The sequence below is a fragment of the Atractosteus spatula genome, assembly GCF_055471065.1.
Source record: "Atractosteus spatula isolate fAtrSpa1 chromosome 10 unlocalized genomic scaffold, fAtrSpa1.hap1 SUPER_10_unloc_3, whole genome shotgun sequence".
NCBI classification, from domain to species: Eukaryota; Metazoa; Chordata; class Actinopteri; order Semionotiformes; family Lepisosteidae; genus Atractosteus; species Atractosteus spatula.
Window position 1 is genome coordinate 905,443 of NW_028296623.1, and position 18,385 is coordinate 923,827.

General features: G+C 44.9%; 1 protein-coding gene across 1 annotated transcript; it reads right to left on the reverse strand.

The window, feature by feature from the left end:
• Positions 1 to 2,339: 2,339 nt before the first annotated feature.
• On the reverse strand, positions 2,340 to 18,128 carry LOC148812379 (uncharacterized). The gene is made up of 2 exons (XM_088908638.1): positions 17,759 to 18,128; positions 2,340 to 5,419 (listed from the first exon to the last, which is right to left on the reverse strand). Exons 1-2 carry the CDS (start codon positions 18,126 to 18,128, stop codon positions 3,393 to 3,395), a joined length of 2,397 nt encoding a protein of 798 aa, XP_088764764.1. The 3' UTR covers positions 2,340 to 3,392.
• Positions 18,129 to 18,385: the final 257 nt, after the last annotated feature.

The window sequence follows — 18,385 nt, forward strand, 5'->3', positions numbered from 1 at the left end:
GTACACTGTACTAGTACACTAGAGGGCACAAGTGAATTTCAAATTGGCTTCTTTAAGAAAGCAGCTGTAGGTGTGTGGAACATGCTGCTCAGTGATAGTGTTGAAGCCGATACCCTGACTTCATTCAAGACAGCTAGATGAGGTCCTCCAGTCAGGAAGGGAGGCACTCCTTTACACAAAGGGATGTGGGAGCATGGAACAAGCTAAATATCCAAGTTGTTTCACAAATGGAAACTACAGGGAAGTACATTTAAAAATGAGCATGGGAGACAATAGCTCACACAAAGGGTGGTGGGATAGTTTTCTTTCAGGAAACAAATGGATGACATCCTGGTATCAATTCAGTACTAGCTACCAAATAAAAAAAGGTCAGAAAGCTGTTGTAGTGTGCTCTCATGAGGCACCAGTTCTGTAGGGGTTTGGGCATTTACTGGGACAATTATTAATTGTGGCAGTAAATCACAAAATGATTCTTTTTATGGCCTTAGAATCCAACCATGCGGTATAACTCAAACAACGCACACACACAGGTACTAATACACTAAAATACATTTATTAATACATAGAAGGTGCATGTAAATCTAACAGATCTTATCATGAGGGTAAGCAGAATACAAAAGGTATATATTCATTCAGTTACAAAGAGTTACACATATCAAGAGGACATACGTTCAGTATATCATTCATTTAGACCGTTTCTTGAATGAACTTGGTTACAACTTCTACATTAGATACTCAAAACAAGTACATAACTCTTAGGAATTAAATTGATATCAACTGGTTGGGATAACAATTGAATTCTCGAGCAGTAATGCAGTGAAGTTGAATACTCATCCAATCTCTGGGGATTCAGATCTCCCCCGGACAAAGAAACAGTTGCAGGCTTGTTGCTGTCCAATCCGTGCTCTCTTGCTAGGTGCCAAGCGGTGCTCGGTGCGGCTGGAGAGATTCCTGCTGCGCTGGTCTCTGAAGACCGGCTAGTTAGTGTTGGCTTTAACTAGCAAAGTTTGTGCACAGGAGAAAACTGACTGTGGGTCCCAGCTGGTCAGGAAGAAGAACGGTTCGTTCCTGATGAAACGCTAGTTCTGAATACTGATTCAGCTGTCCACAGTTCCGACCTGTTCACGAGGCTTGCTGCTGATGCTAACCTCAGGTGGCAACCTCTGGTTACGCGCTGGCAACCTCCGCTCTCGACTCTTAGAACAAGGAAAGTTCTGGCACTCGGACACACTGGCCGTTACATGGTGGTCCAGGCTGAGTCTCAGAATGGTCAGGAGGCGTGCTGCGAGAATGTCCTGCACTTCCCAACTGTTCTGGCCTGCGGGCCGTCCTGTCCTGGAATCATTCGTACCCCTGGAATTGTTCTTTTTGGAATTCTTCTTCAGGCCCTCTGTGTTGCCTGTTTTTACCTGAAGGAACTTCAGGTCGTTCATTGGCTGAAAGTTTAATGGGCATCAGAGACCCACGTGGGTTACTCGGCCCTACCAGTTCCTGATTGGTTGATCAAGGTGAGATGTGAGTAACTCACCCCTGACACTTAGGAATGCAGTCCAGATGTCCATCTGGCACTCCCTAGACAGATAGGCGCCAATGGATGACCATTGATCATGATAGCCAGGCTTAGCTAAGTGCATCCCCATTTGGGAGCTGTCCCTTATCAAAGAAACCTTAAATCAGCCTGCATGAATAGCTTATCTGTGGCTGCACCACAGAGATGAAGAGAGAGATGGGGCCTCACTGGCAAGAGAGCGCAAAACTTAATTCCTGTATATTAATAAGCCTTCCCGCTACAGGTGTAACAGTAATAGTATCATGAAATCTTTATTCCTCCATGCAGTCTCACTCTCTAAAAATGTAAAATAAATGCATTATGACATTATCCATAAACAAATATTTCTGGTAGTAGCTGATACATTAATGCTGCACACTGGTATCTTTCCAGGAGTGAATAGGATGTGCATATAAACTGTGCATCATGTGATACCTGTCAGTTACACCTTCAACAGGCTGACAGGGTTAGCTTGAGAATACCAGCAGAGTTAGAAGATGAGTGTTAGTTGTTGTGAAGCAGGGTTATGAAGTGGTGTAGCTTCTTCTACACTCTGTTGTGTTAAATCCTGCTTGACCTTAAAATGCCTTTTGTCTTGTGTTTTTGTGCGTGTGAATTACCTGAGTCAGGGTAGTGTCAGCAGGGTCTTGTCACAGTAGATGAGTGTATATACAGTGCCTTCAGAAAGTATTCACCCACTGGAATTTTGTCGCATTTTGTTCCCATTACACCTCCACATTTTAACATTTTTTTCCTCGTTTTAAGAACACTAAATTCAACACATTTATGAATCAAAATATTTTTTATTCAAGAACATTTGCTTTTCAAAATGAAAGGTTTACATTTCTCATTTACAAAAGTATTGTATTACAAGAGATTGTTTGTGTCTGCAGTTTCTCCCATTTCAGCCAAAAAGCTCTGCAACTCTCTCAGTCTAACAACTTCATCTCAAAGTTCCAAAGGTAGCTCCTTGGTCTTCATGACAGCAGGACTGATCTGATCTGCTGTTTCAGTGAGACCTCACAGTCAGTGATATCTATTGTGCAATCAAGCAATTGAACACCGGTGAATTTGAAATGAACACAGGTGTACCTTGTTAATGTATTTAATGTGATCTCTCAAGATAATTGACCCAAATTAGGTTGTTGAAACAAAGGGAGTGAATACTTATCAATTAAGTAATTTTCCATTTTTATTTTTAATAGATGTCTTCAGAATTATAAATACTTAATTTCATTTGAACATTATAGAGAATTGCTTCTACAGGAGTGGAGAAAAACATTCAAATATGATTTAATTTGACTTTGCAACACAGCAGAATGAGAAATAAACAATGGGGTGTGAGTACTTTCTGAAGGCACTGTATATATAGCTTGTCCTGTCTGCAGTTGCATTGAAAAAAAAATTGAAGTATTACTAATGGTGCCAAAATAGATTTTCTTATTAAAAGAGATTCATACAGTATCTTATTCTTTATTATTTACCCTTTATTGCATAAATATTTCTTGTATTTGATATATATGCTCTCTTATCCACATAAATTAAACTCTGTGACAAGAACTATTTCTGTTTTAGTCAACTGTAAATAAGAGTATAGTCAAAATTTAACTGACCAGACGAACTCAAAATTGGGTGACTACAAAGTGACTATGACTAATAGACATTTTGGGAACAAGTAAAGGTTTGTTCCATGCTGAAAAGAGAAGAAAATAAATGTCTCGGCTGTGGAGCCTTCTTCGGATGTCACATGCTGACGCACCTACCCACTTGAACTAAAAGACATTTTAGTTGACTTGACTTAGACTATGATTAAATAAAAAACCTGGTGACTAAATTGGTGTTTTTAAGTCACCTGACTGGAACTCTTCCCACACTGACTGTAGCTGAATGGTCTGTCTCCTGTGTGAATGCGCTGGTGCTTTTTTAAGTCATGCGATTGAATAAAACTCTTCCCACACCGACTGCAGATGAACGGTCTCTCTCCTGTGTGAATGCGCTGGTGGGCTTTTAAGCTACGTGACTGACTAAAACTCTTCCCACACTGACTGCAGCTGAATGGTCTCTCTCCTGTGTGAATGTGCTGGTGGGTTATTAAGCTACTTGACCGACTAAAACTCTTCCCACACTGACTGCAGCTGAACGATCTCTCTCCGGTGTGAATGTGCTGGTGCTTTTTTAAGTCATGTGATTGAATAAAACTCTTCCCACACTGACTGCAGCTGAATGGTCTCTCTCCTGTGTGAATGCGCTGGTGCTTTTTTAAGTCATGCGATTGAATAAAACTCTTCCCACACTGACTGCAGCTGAACGGTCTCTCTCCTGTGTGAATGCGCTGGTGGGCTATTAAGCTACTTGACTGACTAAAACTCTTCCCACACTGACCACAGCTGAATGGTCTCTCTCCTGTGTGAATGCGCTGGTGGGTTATTAAGCTACTTGACCGACTAAAACTCTTTCCACACTGACTGCAGCTGAATGGTCTCTCTCCTGTGTGAATGCGCTGGTGTGATTGTAAGTGGCTTTTCAGACTAAAACTCTTCCCACACTGACTGCAACTGAATGCTCTCTCTCCTGTGTGAATGCGCCGGTGGGCTATTAAGCTACTTGACTGACTAAAACTCTTCCCACACTGACTGCAGCTGAATGGTCTCTCTCCTGTGTGAATGCGCTGGTGGGTTATTAAATTACTTGACTGACTAAAAGTCTTCCCACACTGACTGCAGCTGAACGGTCTCTCTCCTGTGTGAATGTGCTGATGTTGTTTTAAGAGGTGCAAGTGACTAAAACTCTTCCCACAATGACTACATCTGAAAGGTCTCTCTCCCGTGTGAATACGCTGGTGTCTTTTAAAGTCACTTGACTGAATAAAACTCTTCCCACACTGACTGCAGCTGAATGGTCTCTCTCCTGTGTGAAGGTGCTGATAGGGCTTTGAAGTGCTAGAATAACAGAAACGCTGCTCCTCCCTGTGCCATAATGGCAGTTTGTCCACTCCATCTGAGCAAGGCCTTGAGTGATTCTTCCTCATCCTCTGATTGTACTGGGGTCTCTTATTCTGCCAATGCTCCATGGAATGGTCTTGCTCTGTGTGCTGAGATTTGTTTTCTCCACCATGTCCTTCAGTGTGCTGCTCAGCAGTGTGAATCATCCGGGGCTCCTTCTCCAGCTCTCTGAGACTAAAACTGTCTAGTTCATTCAGTTGTTCCCCTCTTTGCCCAAGAACAGACCTACTCTCCAGTTCATTAAAACTTTTAACAATTTTCTCAGTAACCAGATTATTAAACCTGTGTGTAAAGCCATCAGATACTAAGGGATCATATGATTGTTTGAGACTCTGCAATGACAGTCTCTCCACTTGAACAGAACAAGGCCTAATTATCAAGCCCTGTAGGAGCTGCTGTTGCTCCTCCCTGTACTGACTCCTCTCTGTGTGCTGTGACTCAGTACTGTTCTCTTCACCAGGTACATCAGTCTGCTGCTCTGCAGCGTCAATCAACTTGGACTTCATGTCCTGTTCTGTAAGATTTAAAACAGCCAGTTCTTCACTGTGCTCTCGTACAGAGACACAGCCCAGTTCATTGCAACCTTGTGTAATATTGTTCGAGTCCAGATTATTAATCTTCTCTATAAAATCATCACATACTAAGAGCCCAGGTGTCTCACTCTCAGGCTCTGTCTTCATCATGGGCACAGAGTCCAGATCCTTGACACTCTGTCTGCTCTCTGTGTGCTGCTCACTGAGTGTCTCTTTCCCTTCTGCGACAGTGAGCTCTCTCTCCTGCACCAAACTGGAGCCCCACTCCTCCTCACTGTGCTGCTGTTCAAGAGGAGCCATTTCCCCAGCGTCAGAGAGAGCACTGGTCTCTGTGCCTGTAAATACAGGAAAAGGAAACAAGAACTTTATAATAATAATAAACTTTATTTTATATAGCACCTTTAAAGGTGGCTTCTCAAAGCACTTTACAGAAGGCCAACAACAAAAAATACACAATATAACCATGATGAGATTATAGTTAGACGAGTCAGTCCAGTAGTCCAGTAGGAGCAGAGGGGTAAAGAACAGATAAATAAAGGCTCTTCTGAAGAAGAAGGTTTTGAGTCTGGATTTGAAGAAGCTTAGAGAAAGTGACTCTGATATCCTTGGGGAGAAAGTTCTAGAGCTTGGGGCAAAACAGGAGAAGGCCATGTCACCCATAGAGTGTAGAAGGACTGGGGGACAAATAGTTGAACACAATTAGAAGAGCGAAGGTTGTGCGGTGGGGAGTAGGGCGATAACTCAGACAGGTCCTGAGGTGCCAAGCCATAGAGAGCCTTATAGGTAAGCAGGAGGATTGTTAAGCATCACGAAACTTGACAGGAAGCCAGTGCAAGGACTCCAGGATAGGAGTAATGTGAATACTTGCACTAGACAAACTGGAAATTACAGCATATTAACACTGCACTGACAGAGATGGGTAAATACAGACACATTGACTGGACACTGCAGCATATTAGCACTGCACTGAAAGGGGTTAATATAGACATGCTGACTGGACACTACAGTACATTAACACTGCACTGAGAGAGAAAGGGGTTAATACAGACACACTGACTGGACACTACAGTACATTAACACTGCACTAAGAGAGGGGTTCATACAGACACACTGACTGGACACTACAGTACATTAACACTGCACTAAGAGAGGGGTTCATACAGACACACTGACTGGACACTACAGTACATTAACACTGCACTAAGAGAGGGGTTCATACAGACACACCGACTGGACACTACAGTACTTTAACACTGCACTGAGACGGAGGCATTTATACAGCCGTGGACTGCTCAGAGAAGGGGGGTAAATACAGACAGACTGACAGACAGGACACTACAGTACATTAGCACTGCACTGAGAAAGAGCGGTTAATACAGACACACTGACTGGACACTACAGAACATTAACACTGCACTGAGTGACAGGTTAATACAGACATGCTGACTGGACACTACAGTACATTAACACTGCATTGAGAAAGAGAGGGATTAATACTAGGCTGGGCAAACGTTCCGAGGTCAAATTCTTCCAGCACGGGGGTACATTTAAAGCGGAGACGACGGCACCAAAATTTTTTGGCGCGCCTTCTCTTTAAAGCCCTGGCCAAATATGAAGACAGTACGTACAGTTATAATTCAAATGGAATTAAAAACTACACATCCCAGTTACCATGGTGGTGCTTGTGATCATTGCGTTTAACCAACGAAACAGGGCGAAAAATCAGTCACATGACTTTGGGGCAGAGTTTCGAAAGCTTAACCTATCAGCAACAAAGCGAAATTTACACGATAGGCTACCTCAAACTGTCAGTTACACGACTGTGTATGTCGCTTAAGCCACTCCTATTTGGCATTTTAGTTATGGAGGCGAGATGACGCCCCCCCCCCCCCCTCTGGGTCCGTGATTTGCCGCCATCTTTAACTGTTCCGTGTCCTAGCCGTAGTAGCTACGCGTACGAAATAAAGTTCATCCCAGCTATAAAACATGTATATTTTTGTGGTAAGAGGGAGCAAAACATCAGTATTTACTGCTATTAATTACTGTACGATTTATAGTTGAAATCTGAGCCTAAATATAAAGTTAAAATCTCGACAAAGCAATGTAGGAAATACAGAGCAAATAAATCCTTTCTGACAACTGAAATGTCAGCTGCAAAAGATCGCACCAGAAACAGCACTCTCTCTGCCTGTCATAAACGTTCAGGAAAGGGTGAATGAAGTCATGTTAAGTACAATAATTCGGTGATCAATAATAACAGTTGTAGGACAAGAAACAAAAGATAGTGAAAACTTAAGCTTTTTAAGGCTAAAACTCAAATTCATTCTACAAATTAAGGCAAATGAAAATTCAGGACGTTAAAGTGCTAAAGGTGTAAAAACTACAAAAATGCACGAGCAAAAAGTTTTAGAAATGGAGGAGATGTTGCTTTGAAATAAGCAAACAGAAAAAAAGCCATGACTATAGTGCAGAAGAGGGATGCAGGAACACTTGCTTAGATATACAAAAAAATCACAAAAAGGTGTATGTTACAAAAGAACATGCAAACATGTTCATCATGTACATGAACATGTACATCAATTTCCCTTCGCGATCAATAGTCTTATCTATAAACATGAAACAGAGTGAGGAATCAGAAAATTAGCATGCATAAAAAACAGCAATTCTGTCAGTGAGCCCTAAATGAATTAATAGCAACCATGGTTTCATGGAGGGCTTCTCAGATAGTTGGGCATTCAGGTAGATTGCCAGGTGAAAGGATTTGTAAACATATTTTGTTAAAGCAAGTCAGTTTTTTTTCCACAACACATAAAATAATCTTTTCCAAGAAAGTTTAGCCTTTGTCACTAATGAAACCACTAAATAAAGACATAAATATAGAAATCTTAAGATTTTTTTTATTCAATGTTGGTAGCAGGATGAACTGTCAGGTTGAGCCAAGTGTATATTTTGTCGCAGAGTTGCTGCAAGATGTTAACAGTGAAAAAAGGTATTTAGAAATGAGTTATTTCAAGAAGAAAATTTTCAGAATAATTGCAAATCTAGCAGGATAGAGAAAGCACAGAAAACAGGCAGTTAGATTGATCAGATTAGTATGAAAAGTAATTTAGCAAAGGGAATGAGAAGAGTGACAAACTAGTATACTTTAGATCTTTTTTTCTGAACCAGGGAAAATCTGATCATGTTTCTCTATAATAATAATAAAAAACTTTATTTTATATACCACCTTTAAAAGTGGCATCTCAAAGCAATACAGTAGATGTAAAAACAGATAAAAGGACCACAGATTACAAAGTAAAGGGTACGTGACTGATATCACTGGGAATACAAATTGAGAGCTCTGGGGTGCAGCTAGAGAAGACCCTGTCACCCACAGAATGTAGATGTTCTTGAGGACAGCTAGAAGACCAGAGTCAGACGGACAAAGGTGGGGAGTAGACAGATAATAAGCCATATACTGTAAGTACTGAATGAGGATGAGGATTTTGAAGTTGACTCGAAACCTGATAGGTAACCAGTGCAAGGACTTGAAAACAGGTGTAATGCATCCCTGATAGGATTTTCGCTGTCATATTCTGAACATATTGAAGATTGCTCAGTGTGGATTTAATTTCCCCAGTGAACAGGATGTGCATTTATTAATTCTAGAAAAAAAGCCTTTCTTGATTTCTCTAGTTCCCTTTAAAATAAACTATTATTCCACAATGCAGAGTATTACATGGCCAGTATTTACACATGATATTTGTGATTTAAAGAAATTAACACAAGCAGCTTTTGGAGATTTAAGTGTTGGCTGAGTTATTGCAGGATAAAATACTAGAGATGTTGGTAAGAAGAAGATAATTTTAGGAAAGCTGGGGAATACACTGATAACAAGAACACTTCCTAATGGGGTTAGGCATACTTTTGATGAAGATGATGAAGTTAACAGACTGTATGTTTACATAGATACTGAAATGAGGATTGTATTTTAGATTTTGTGTAGTTGCTAGCATTGAACTGTGTGTTGGATGCACATGAATTGAAGGAATGGGCAAACATAGCTGATGCGGATCCACAGAGCCAGCATATTAAGATGTTTATAATTAGAGGCAATTTGTTTAAATAACTAGGTATGGATACTGATGTGCAAGAGAGGTGGAAAGGCTGTTTCCTTAAGCCAGCACTATAAAATATTTTATTCTCAGTGAGATGCTGCCATTTCATAGTGGGTTTCTAACACTGTGTATAGTTCCATCCACACAGTGCCTTTACTTCCATCCATTTCTAATCTCTTTATCCAGTACAGAGGATTTGGAGCCTATCCCAGTAAGCAACGGACACAAGGCAGAATACACCCTGGACGCACCAGTCCATCACAGGACAGACAGACACAAACACACACATACCAGGGTCAGTTTTCCCATAAACCAATTAACTTACCAGTATGTTTTGGAGTGCGAGAGGGAGTCATATCACACATATGGAGAAAAACCATGTAACCCAGAGAGAACATGCAAACCCCACACACACAGGATGGCAGGAATTGAACCTAGGACCCCAGTGCTGCAAAATAGCAATGCTAACCACTTCGCCACCATTATAAATGGATGGATATCTTAGTTATCTTTCTAGTTCACAGGTTTGCATGCATAATTTAATTTTGAAAGCCACTGAGACATCAGGCACTACTGTTGTATTTATGAAAAAGAAACAAAACAAAAAGCATACTAACAACTGTGCCATCCTACTCCTTAGTTAATACATTTTATTATTCATAAACAGTTAACATTGTTAGCAAAATATTTTGAATTATATTTAACCCTATTTTTTCTTTAGTTTCGTATTTAACTTATTATATGATAGTCAGATTTAATGTATATTTGAACAATGAAAATATATTTTTACAAGATGCGGGGGAAAGTGCAATAATATTATTACAGTGCTAAATTTAATATTATTGATTGCTAATAGTTTATGCTAACACCTAACTTTCTTAATTAGATGTATTTAAAACAGTGAACTAAGTGTAACATACCATTCAGAAATACAATCGAGAATAGTTTTGTGGTGTTTGTATGGATGAAACGTTTCTAAAATGTGTAACAAAATTAAAGACGATTAAAATCTTTCCACTTGTAATGTCATTAGACAGAACAACAAGTTTCTGCTTTGTCTAAGGATGGTATCAAAAAGTAGTCTAAGTGGTGAGAAAGCTGTGCTTAATGATAATTAAGGGATTTAAAAGTAAAAAGAGATGGTTCATATTGCTTGATTATTTTAAAAACTAAGTTATAAGTGCAGACGCGATTGGTGCCATAAGCGCTCCAAGCAGCAGAACGCTCGCTCTGTACTGCGGAGCGCCGCGCCCCTCTCTGACGGAGCGCAGTGGGCGGTACGCTGTTTTCAGAGCCTCTGATTGGGAAAAAAAGACCTGCTGATCAGTTTCACACACTAGGAAGAGAAAAGAATGGGATTTTTTCTCTTCGAAACGTGTGTTGTCTTTATGAAATTCGTGTATTTTAAACATTTAATTAAGAAGTAAAAACCTTACAGCGTACACAAAGATTCTGAGCTGATCACGAGGAAGAAAAATCACCCATTTTTCGCGCATAAAAAGTGTTTTTTAACTCTCGAAACCCGTTTTTATAGGTTTTAAAGTCGTGCGATGTCTAAGTTAAGCAGGAACACATCATTATATCTCATTTTTTATTTCTTTTAAAAAAAATAAAAATCGTTTGCCCAGCCTATTAATACAGACACACTGACTGCATATTATAGTACTTTAAAACTGCACGGAGAGAGGTGGGTTAATACATAAACACTGACTGGACACTACAGTACATTAAAACTACACTGAGACAGAGAGGGGTTAATACAAACACACTGACTGGACAATACAGTACATTAACACTGCACTGAGAGAGAGGGGGGTTAATACATACATACTGACTGGACACTACAATATATTAACACTGCACTGAGAGAGAGGGGGGTTAATACAGACACACTGACTGGACACTCCAGTATATTAACACTGCACTGAGAGAGAGAGGGGTTGATTCACACACACTGACTGCACACTACAATATATTAACACTGCACTGAGAGAGAGGGGTTAATACAGACACACTGACTGGACAATACAGTACATTAACACTGCACTGAGAGAGAGGGGGGTTAATACATACATACTGACTGGACACTACAGTACTTTGTAACACTGCACTGAGGGGGGGGGGGTTAATACAAACACACTGACTGGACACTACAGCACATTAACACTACACTGAGAGAGTGTTCAATCAATCTTTATTGACAGAAAAAATAAACAAAGTATGAATCTTGATTCTTAGAACCCCACCTTAAGAACTATTAAAATAAAATCATAATTGGAATATTAATTTTTTATTCACAATCCTGCACGTTTCCGAAACACCAACGCTTTTCAAATGTTCCACAGTCATTATGAGATAATATAAAACATATATTTTAACGACATCCTGCTCTTCACCAACCCTTCAAACATCCTCACCAAGTCTACAGACCCGGAACCAGAGATCTTATTTTTCAGAGTCTTGTAGATGGTGAGTTTGGCCTGGCCCAGTAGAAAGTTGGCGAGGAGGGTCTGAGTTTTTTGTTTTTTCGTATGACCCACCCCGAACATGAAAATAATGTAATTGAAGGCCAGGCCAAGGTTGATGAAGAGCCAAATCAACACGGCAAACATGGGCGACAGGTGGGGGCAGGCACTGTAGTAGTGGAACACCGTCTCCCTCTGAGCGCAGAAGGGACAGGCCCCTCTTGTTGAGGGGAAATCTGTAGAGGCTACCCCAGGCAGGCCGGACACCATCTGGCACCCCCAGACGAGCCCTCCAGGGAGTGTCAAGGAGTGCAGACAGCTGGGCCTGGTGTCTAGATGTTACAACTAGTCTATACAGACACTTCCCCTCAACACCAGCCAGAGACCTCTACTTTGAAGCAAGGGACTCAAGGAGAGATCCTGTCGGCCCGGGACTGAGTGCAGGAGACACTAGCAGACCAGGGAAAGGAGGCTGTGTGGTTGGAAGGTGGCGTTCCTCAAACAGACCCTGGACTAGCAGCATCTCCTCAAGAGGCAGAGCAGAGCAGAGCAGAGCAAAGCTGACTAAGAAACCCGTCCACACACCGCCGCGAGTGTAGTCCCAGAGCGTCACATGCCCACTCCATGCTGCGCCAGCAGTCCTGATCCACGTCAAGCAGGTGATGGAGTTGTGTGACGTTGGCGCGGACCAGTCTGCCGGTAAAGTCCAAGGAGCGGCCCAGTTCTGTGTCCATTCACGGATTGTGTACTAGTGGCTCTCAGAGTGTCCAGTATAGACTGGGCCGCTCCTCCTCTCTCCGCACGTTCAGATGCCGCCAGGCTTTCAGGAGACTACGCTGGAAAGGCTGCAGTGGAGACAGGTCAACCCTGCTGGTGTCCATCAGGAAGAGAACAGAGTCGATCCCGAGGTGTCCTGCTAGACGCAACAGGGTGAAGGTCAGCTCCCTCCAGGACAGCGAGGCCGGGCCATACAGCAGCTTCTGTACTGCCTGCATACGAAAGGCGTCCACCCGGCTCCGGATGTCAACGAGTCCTTGTCCTCCGTCCTCTCTGGGCAAATAGAGGACACCCCTCCACAGCCAGTGCAGTCCATCCCAGAAGAAGTCGAGAAGCATGGCCTGCAGCTCCTCGATCAGTCCAGCTGGTGGCTCCAGGCACAGCAGGCAATGCCACAACATTGAAGCCACCAGGGTGTTGACAATCAGAACCCGGCCTCTGTAGGAGGTCTGGGGGAGCAGCCAGCGCCAGCGATCCAGGGGACCTTTCACTTTTTCGAGGAGCCACTCCCAGTTCTTCCTCACACTGGCCTTGTCCCCCAGGTACAACCCCAGGTATTTGAGTCCAGCTGAACCTCTCTGGCAAGACTAGGGGACCCGTCTCGCTCCACTCTCCCAGGAGTAGGGCGCTACTCTTGGCCCAGTTTACTTTGGCTGATGATAGCCACTGGAAATCATTCAAAGTTGTCTGTAGCGCCCTGACATCCTGTTCTCCTCCAACCACGACCATGATGTCATCAGCGTATGCCAACATCTTGACAGTAGAATCGGGGCAGCCCGGGATGGACAGCCTCTTGATGACCCGGCGCAGCTGATGTAGCAGAGGTTCAATGGCAAGGGAGTAGAGCATTCCTGAGAGTGCACAGCCCTGCCTGACCCCCCTCCGCACTGGAAACGGAGCACTCAGCCCTCCGTTGACCTTTAGCACACTGAAGATGTCACTGTACAGCACCTGAATCATGGCAACAAAGACAGAGCTGAATCCGAAACACCTCATGGTTCTCCACAAATACTGATGTTCAACCCTATCAAAGGCCTTTTCCTGGTCTAACGAAATGAGACCAGTATCTAAACCCAATAGTCTGGAGGTGGCCACAACATCTCGAATCAGAAATATATTATCAGAGATTGACCTTCTGGGCACACAGTACGATTGTTCGGAGTGCACCACTGATCCCAGCACCACCCTCAGCCTGTTGGCCAGAGCTTTGGACAGGATTTTATAATCCACACACAGCAGGGCAACAGGTCTCCAGTTCTTAATGTCACACAGGTCCCCTTTCTTAGGCAGCAGGGTGACAACGGCTCTCCTGTAGCTCAGTGGCAGGTCCCCGTGCTCCAGATTTTCCGAGAACACATCCAGCAGGTCAGATCCCAGCACGGCCCAGAAGGCACAGTAGAATTTGGCCGCCAAGCCATCAAGGCCAGGGGTCATACCATTACTCAAGACACTGAGTGCAGTGGAGAGCTCCTCCAGGGATAGAGGCCTCGCCGGCCATGTCCCCTCCTCTTCGGGGACCTGTGGAAGGTCTTCAAGGAACCTGCGTGTGCAGACCGAGTCCTCACTTGTCTCGCTGGAGAAGAGCGTCTTGTAGAACTGCACGGTCCTCTCCTGGATCTGCCCGGCCTCGTACAGCTCCTGCCCTGTCTCCGAGCGCAGGCAGAGGTTCTGCCTGCTCTGGCCCGGTTTCTTCCCTAGGCCAAAGAAGTAGCGAGTCGGGGCGTCTACCTGTGATGCACTCTGAACCCTAGATTTTATTAGAGCTCCTTGTACTTTTGTGTCCAGAAGGCCAATGAGTGATTCTTTTTCAGTGTGGAGGTTATCAATTAGCCTCCTGTCTGCACAACACTCCAGAGCCTGGTGGAGCTCCAGAATGTCTCTCTCCAGAGCCTTCATGGACTCACAGATACCTCTCGTGACAATTCCAGTGTACTGCTGGCAGAACTGGCGAATCTGCACCTTCCCAATATCCCACTACTGCCTCAGGGAGACAAAGTGGGCTTTCTGACTCCTCCACTGCTACCAGAAGAACACGAGGCAGTCACAGAAGTGAGCATCGTCAAGCAGTTGGGTATTAAAGTGCCAGTAGGCACTGTGGGACCTCACTGATGGGACGACGACTGTGCAGATGGTGAGACAGTGGTCCGACAGGCCCACTGGACAGATGGGAGTACTGCTTGACGATGCTGTAATGATGTTTGCGGCAGTAGATGCGGTCCAGCCTGGCCAGAGAGAGGGTGTTCCCTCAGACCTGGGCCCAGGTGTACTGCCTCGTGTCCCCATGACATCTCCTCCAGATGTCAGTGAGGTCAGATTTGACAAGGATCCTGCGCAGCTCCCTGGCCGACAGGCCATGTGGCTCTCCGTGATTCCTGCATAATTCCTGTCCAGTGTGCTGCTCTCTGTGCAGTTAAAATCTCCCCCTAGGAAGACCAGTTCTTCAGGCTGGCAGGTCACCAGCGCATTTTCAAGCTCCCTGAAGAAGGTGACCCTCTCTCCGCCATCTGTGGATGTGTAAATGTTAATAAAAACAAAGGTTTTCTTCCTGTAAACTACTCGCATGAGTCACAGGCGACCTTTCACAACCTCATGGACGGTGATAGAGAGGGGCTTGAACCCCACAGCACCTTGACCCCCGCGCTCACAGGGGACCCATGATTGTACACAATGTCCCCCTGCCACTCCTGCTGCCAGGCAATGATGTTGGAGCTGTCGGTGTGGGTCTCCTGCAGGAACGTCACCTGCAGGCTGTTTTCTTTGATGACCTCCAACACCGCAGCTCGCTTCAAAGCCCTCCGGCACCCATTGGTGTTCAAACTCCCTATTCTAATGCCGCCCATGTTTGCGGAAAAGAAAAAAAGAAACAACATAAAACACAAACAGACACATAGCACGCAGACGGATAGTGATGTGATGTAAGAGACGGGACTCATTCGTGCTGAGGTGCATTCCGTGGTCCTGCCCTGATCTTACCCAATAAGCTCTTCAGGCACCATCTCTCTTGATCGCTGAAGTCATTCGCACCTGAGCCTTTTCAGATGGTGCGTTGTGGAGAGGACAAAGAGCTCAGTGTCGGGAAAAAAAGTCCTCGACCACAGTTCCCCTCTTACCTTTAGTCTTCTCTAAGAACTCCCTGATGCTCTGGAAACTGTAGCCTACTCTGCAGCTCTGCCGGGCCGAGGAGCCCGAGGCAAGAGAGGAGTCTGGGAAGCCTCCCTCGTCATCGTTGCTCCCGGACTCCGAGGAGCTCCGGGCGGCAGTGGCGAGGACACTCCAGCGCGTCCTTACTCTCCCAGTGTCGGAGTCACTCGCGGCCCCTGGGCCGGCGACAGAGCCGCCCTCCACCGAGCTCTCTGTGCTGTGCTTTTTCTGCACCGCACTCTGCACAGATTGTTTAGTGCGCTTTCTCCACGGTGTCTTAAAACCATCGTCTATTTTTCTGGATGTTAATTCATTTCCTCCCCACACTGTGTCTACAGTTTTCGCTGCCACTTGGGACGAGTTTTCCTCCGTCTGTGTCACTGCCTGCTCTCTCTCTCCCTGACTCTCCTGAGCAGCGGGGCTCTGCAGCTCCCCTGCTCCGCCAGCGCTCATATCTTGCTCCCCGGTGTGGGGAGCTCCCATCTGAGGGCTGAGGTGGTCCACTCTTCGCTATCTGTTCTCCTGCATGGGACACCACCAGCTTGGGCTCACCTGTCCCCTCCAGCGATCTCCTCTCCTGCACCCCGGCCGTGGGCTCTGCCTCCCTGCTGCCTCCCTGCACTGCTCCACTCCCCGCTGCCTGACGCTGTCTCCTGGCCTCCTGTGCACCCTGGGGCTGAGGCTCCCTGCCCATCTCATCCTCCACCTCTGGGCAATTCTTCACCACATGCCCCTCGCTCCCGCACCTGAAGCACTTCGTCGATTCCGAAGTCACGAATGCAACATAATCACAGGTGTCAATCTGAAATTTAAGATCCACATTGATCTCTTCCATGGGGTTTTTTAAGATGCCCAGCAGCCCGGAGGAACCCTCCTGATCGGAGAGACCACCTGTCCGTAACGAGACAGCTCCCTCTACAGCAGCTCGTTCCTCATGAACGGAGGCACATTGGAGAGGGTGATCCTCCAAGCTGGGGCCGCGAGCGGCAGCACCGGGGTGAAGGATGCCGTCCAGGACGACCCCTTTACCACCAGGGCATTTGCCAGATCAATAGATTGCAGGAAAATAACTATCCTTCCATTCATGCGGGAAGCGACTTGATGTTCCTGCAGCCCACAACCTCCCCGACCGCACGAACGCACCTCTCCAGCGGTTCATACGGACACACTGACTGGACACTACAGTACATTAACACTGCACTGAGAGAGGTTCATACAGGCACACTGACTGGAAACTCCAGTACATTAACACTACACTGCAATCAGAGAAAGGGGTTAATACAGACACACTGACTGACTGGACACTACAGTGCATTAACACTGTACTGAGAGAGAGGGGGGTTAATACAGACACACTGACTGGACACTACAGTACTTTAACACTGCACTGAAAAAGGGGTTAATACAGACATGCTGACTGGACACTACAGTACATCAACACTGCACTGAGGGGGGGGGGGGGGGGGGGGTTAATACAGACACACTGACTGGACACTCCAGTACATTTACAATGCCCTGAGAGAGGGGGGGTTAATACAGACACACTGTCTGGACACTACAGTACATGAACACTGCACTGAGAGAGAGAGGGCTTGATACAGACACACTGACTAGACACTACAGTACATTAACACTGCACTGGGGGGGGGGTTAATACAGACACACTGACTGGACACTACAGTACATTAACACTACACTGAGATAGAGAGGGTTTAATAAAGTCACACTGACTGGACACTACAGTACATTAACACTGCACTGAGAGAGGGGGGGGGGGGTAATACAGACACACTGACTGGACACTACAGTACAAGAACACTGCACTGAGAGAGAGAGGGCTTAATACAGACACACTGACTAGACACTACAGTACATTAACACTTTATACAGACAAGGACAAACTGGAAATTGCAGCATATTAACACTGCACTGACAGAGTAGGGTAAATACAGACACACTGACTGGACACTAGAGTACATTAACACTGCACTGAGAGAGGGGTTAATACAGACAGACTTACTTCACAGTACAGTACATAAACAATGCACTAAGAGAGAGAGGGATAAATACAGATACAGTGGATTAATATTCCAGATGAGTTAATACAGACACAGACCTCACCAGTGAGGAAGTTATAGACACTGGTTTTAAACACACACACATACTCTGACTTCATACACGTCACTACACTGACCTGACAACAGTTTCATGTCCATTTCTTCTTTTATTTCTGCAGTGACTTCACAGGGAAGCGTCTGGGTACCCTGATCTCCTCTTGCTCCCGAATCCTCCTCCCACAGCTGCAATCTCCACTTCAAGCTCTCGTTTTCCTTCTTCAGCTGCGCCATTTCACTCCCGACATTGTCCTCCACACACTGTGTGATTTTAAGCACGGCCCGTCTCACCAGGACCTGGGAGACGCTGCGGAGTTTGTCTTCAAACTCGTTCTCAGAGTCAGACATCCTGTTTCCAAAAACTTCTGACACTTCATACACGATCGATTTGAGCAAAACGTGCATGAACGAGTCAAGCTGGATTTGCAGATTTAACAAGTACTCCGCCATCCTTCTTCAGAGTCGATCAGAAACAAAGGCTGACTTGCGATGTTTAAACAGAACAGCTTCTTTATTTTTATTCTTCACAGATTCTGTTGTCAGGGCTGTGCTCTGTTCAAGCATAAACACAGTTGACAAGATGCTACGTTTTCAGAAACTGAAGTTATTAAAAAAACAACTTTCTTCTTTATAGAAAGAAAATCATTCAAGCACCCACAGGTATGCTGTGTAGCGCCGTGTGATGACGTCATTCGTTAGCGCGGCCC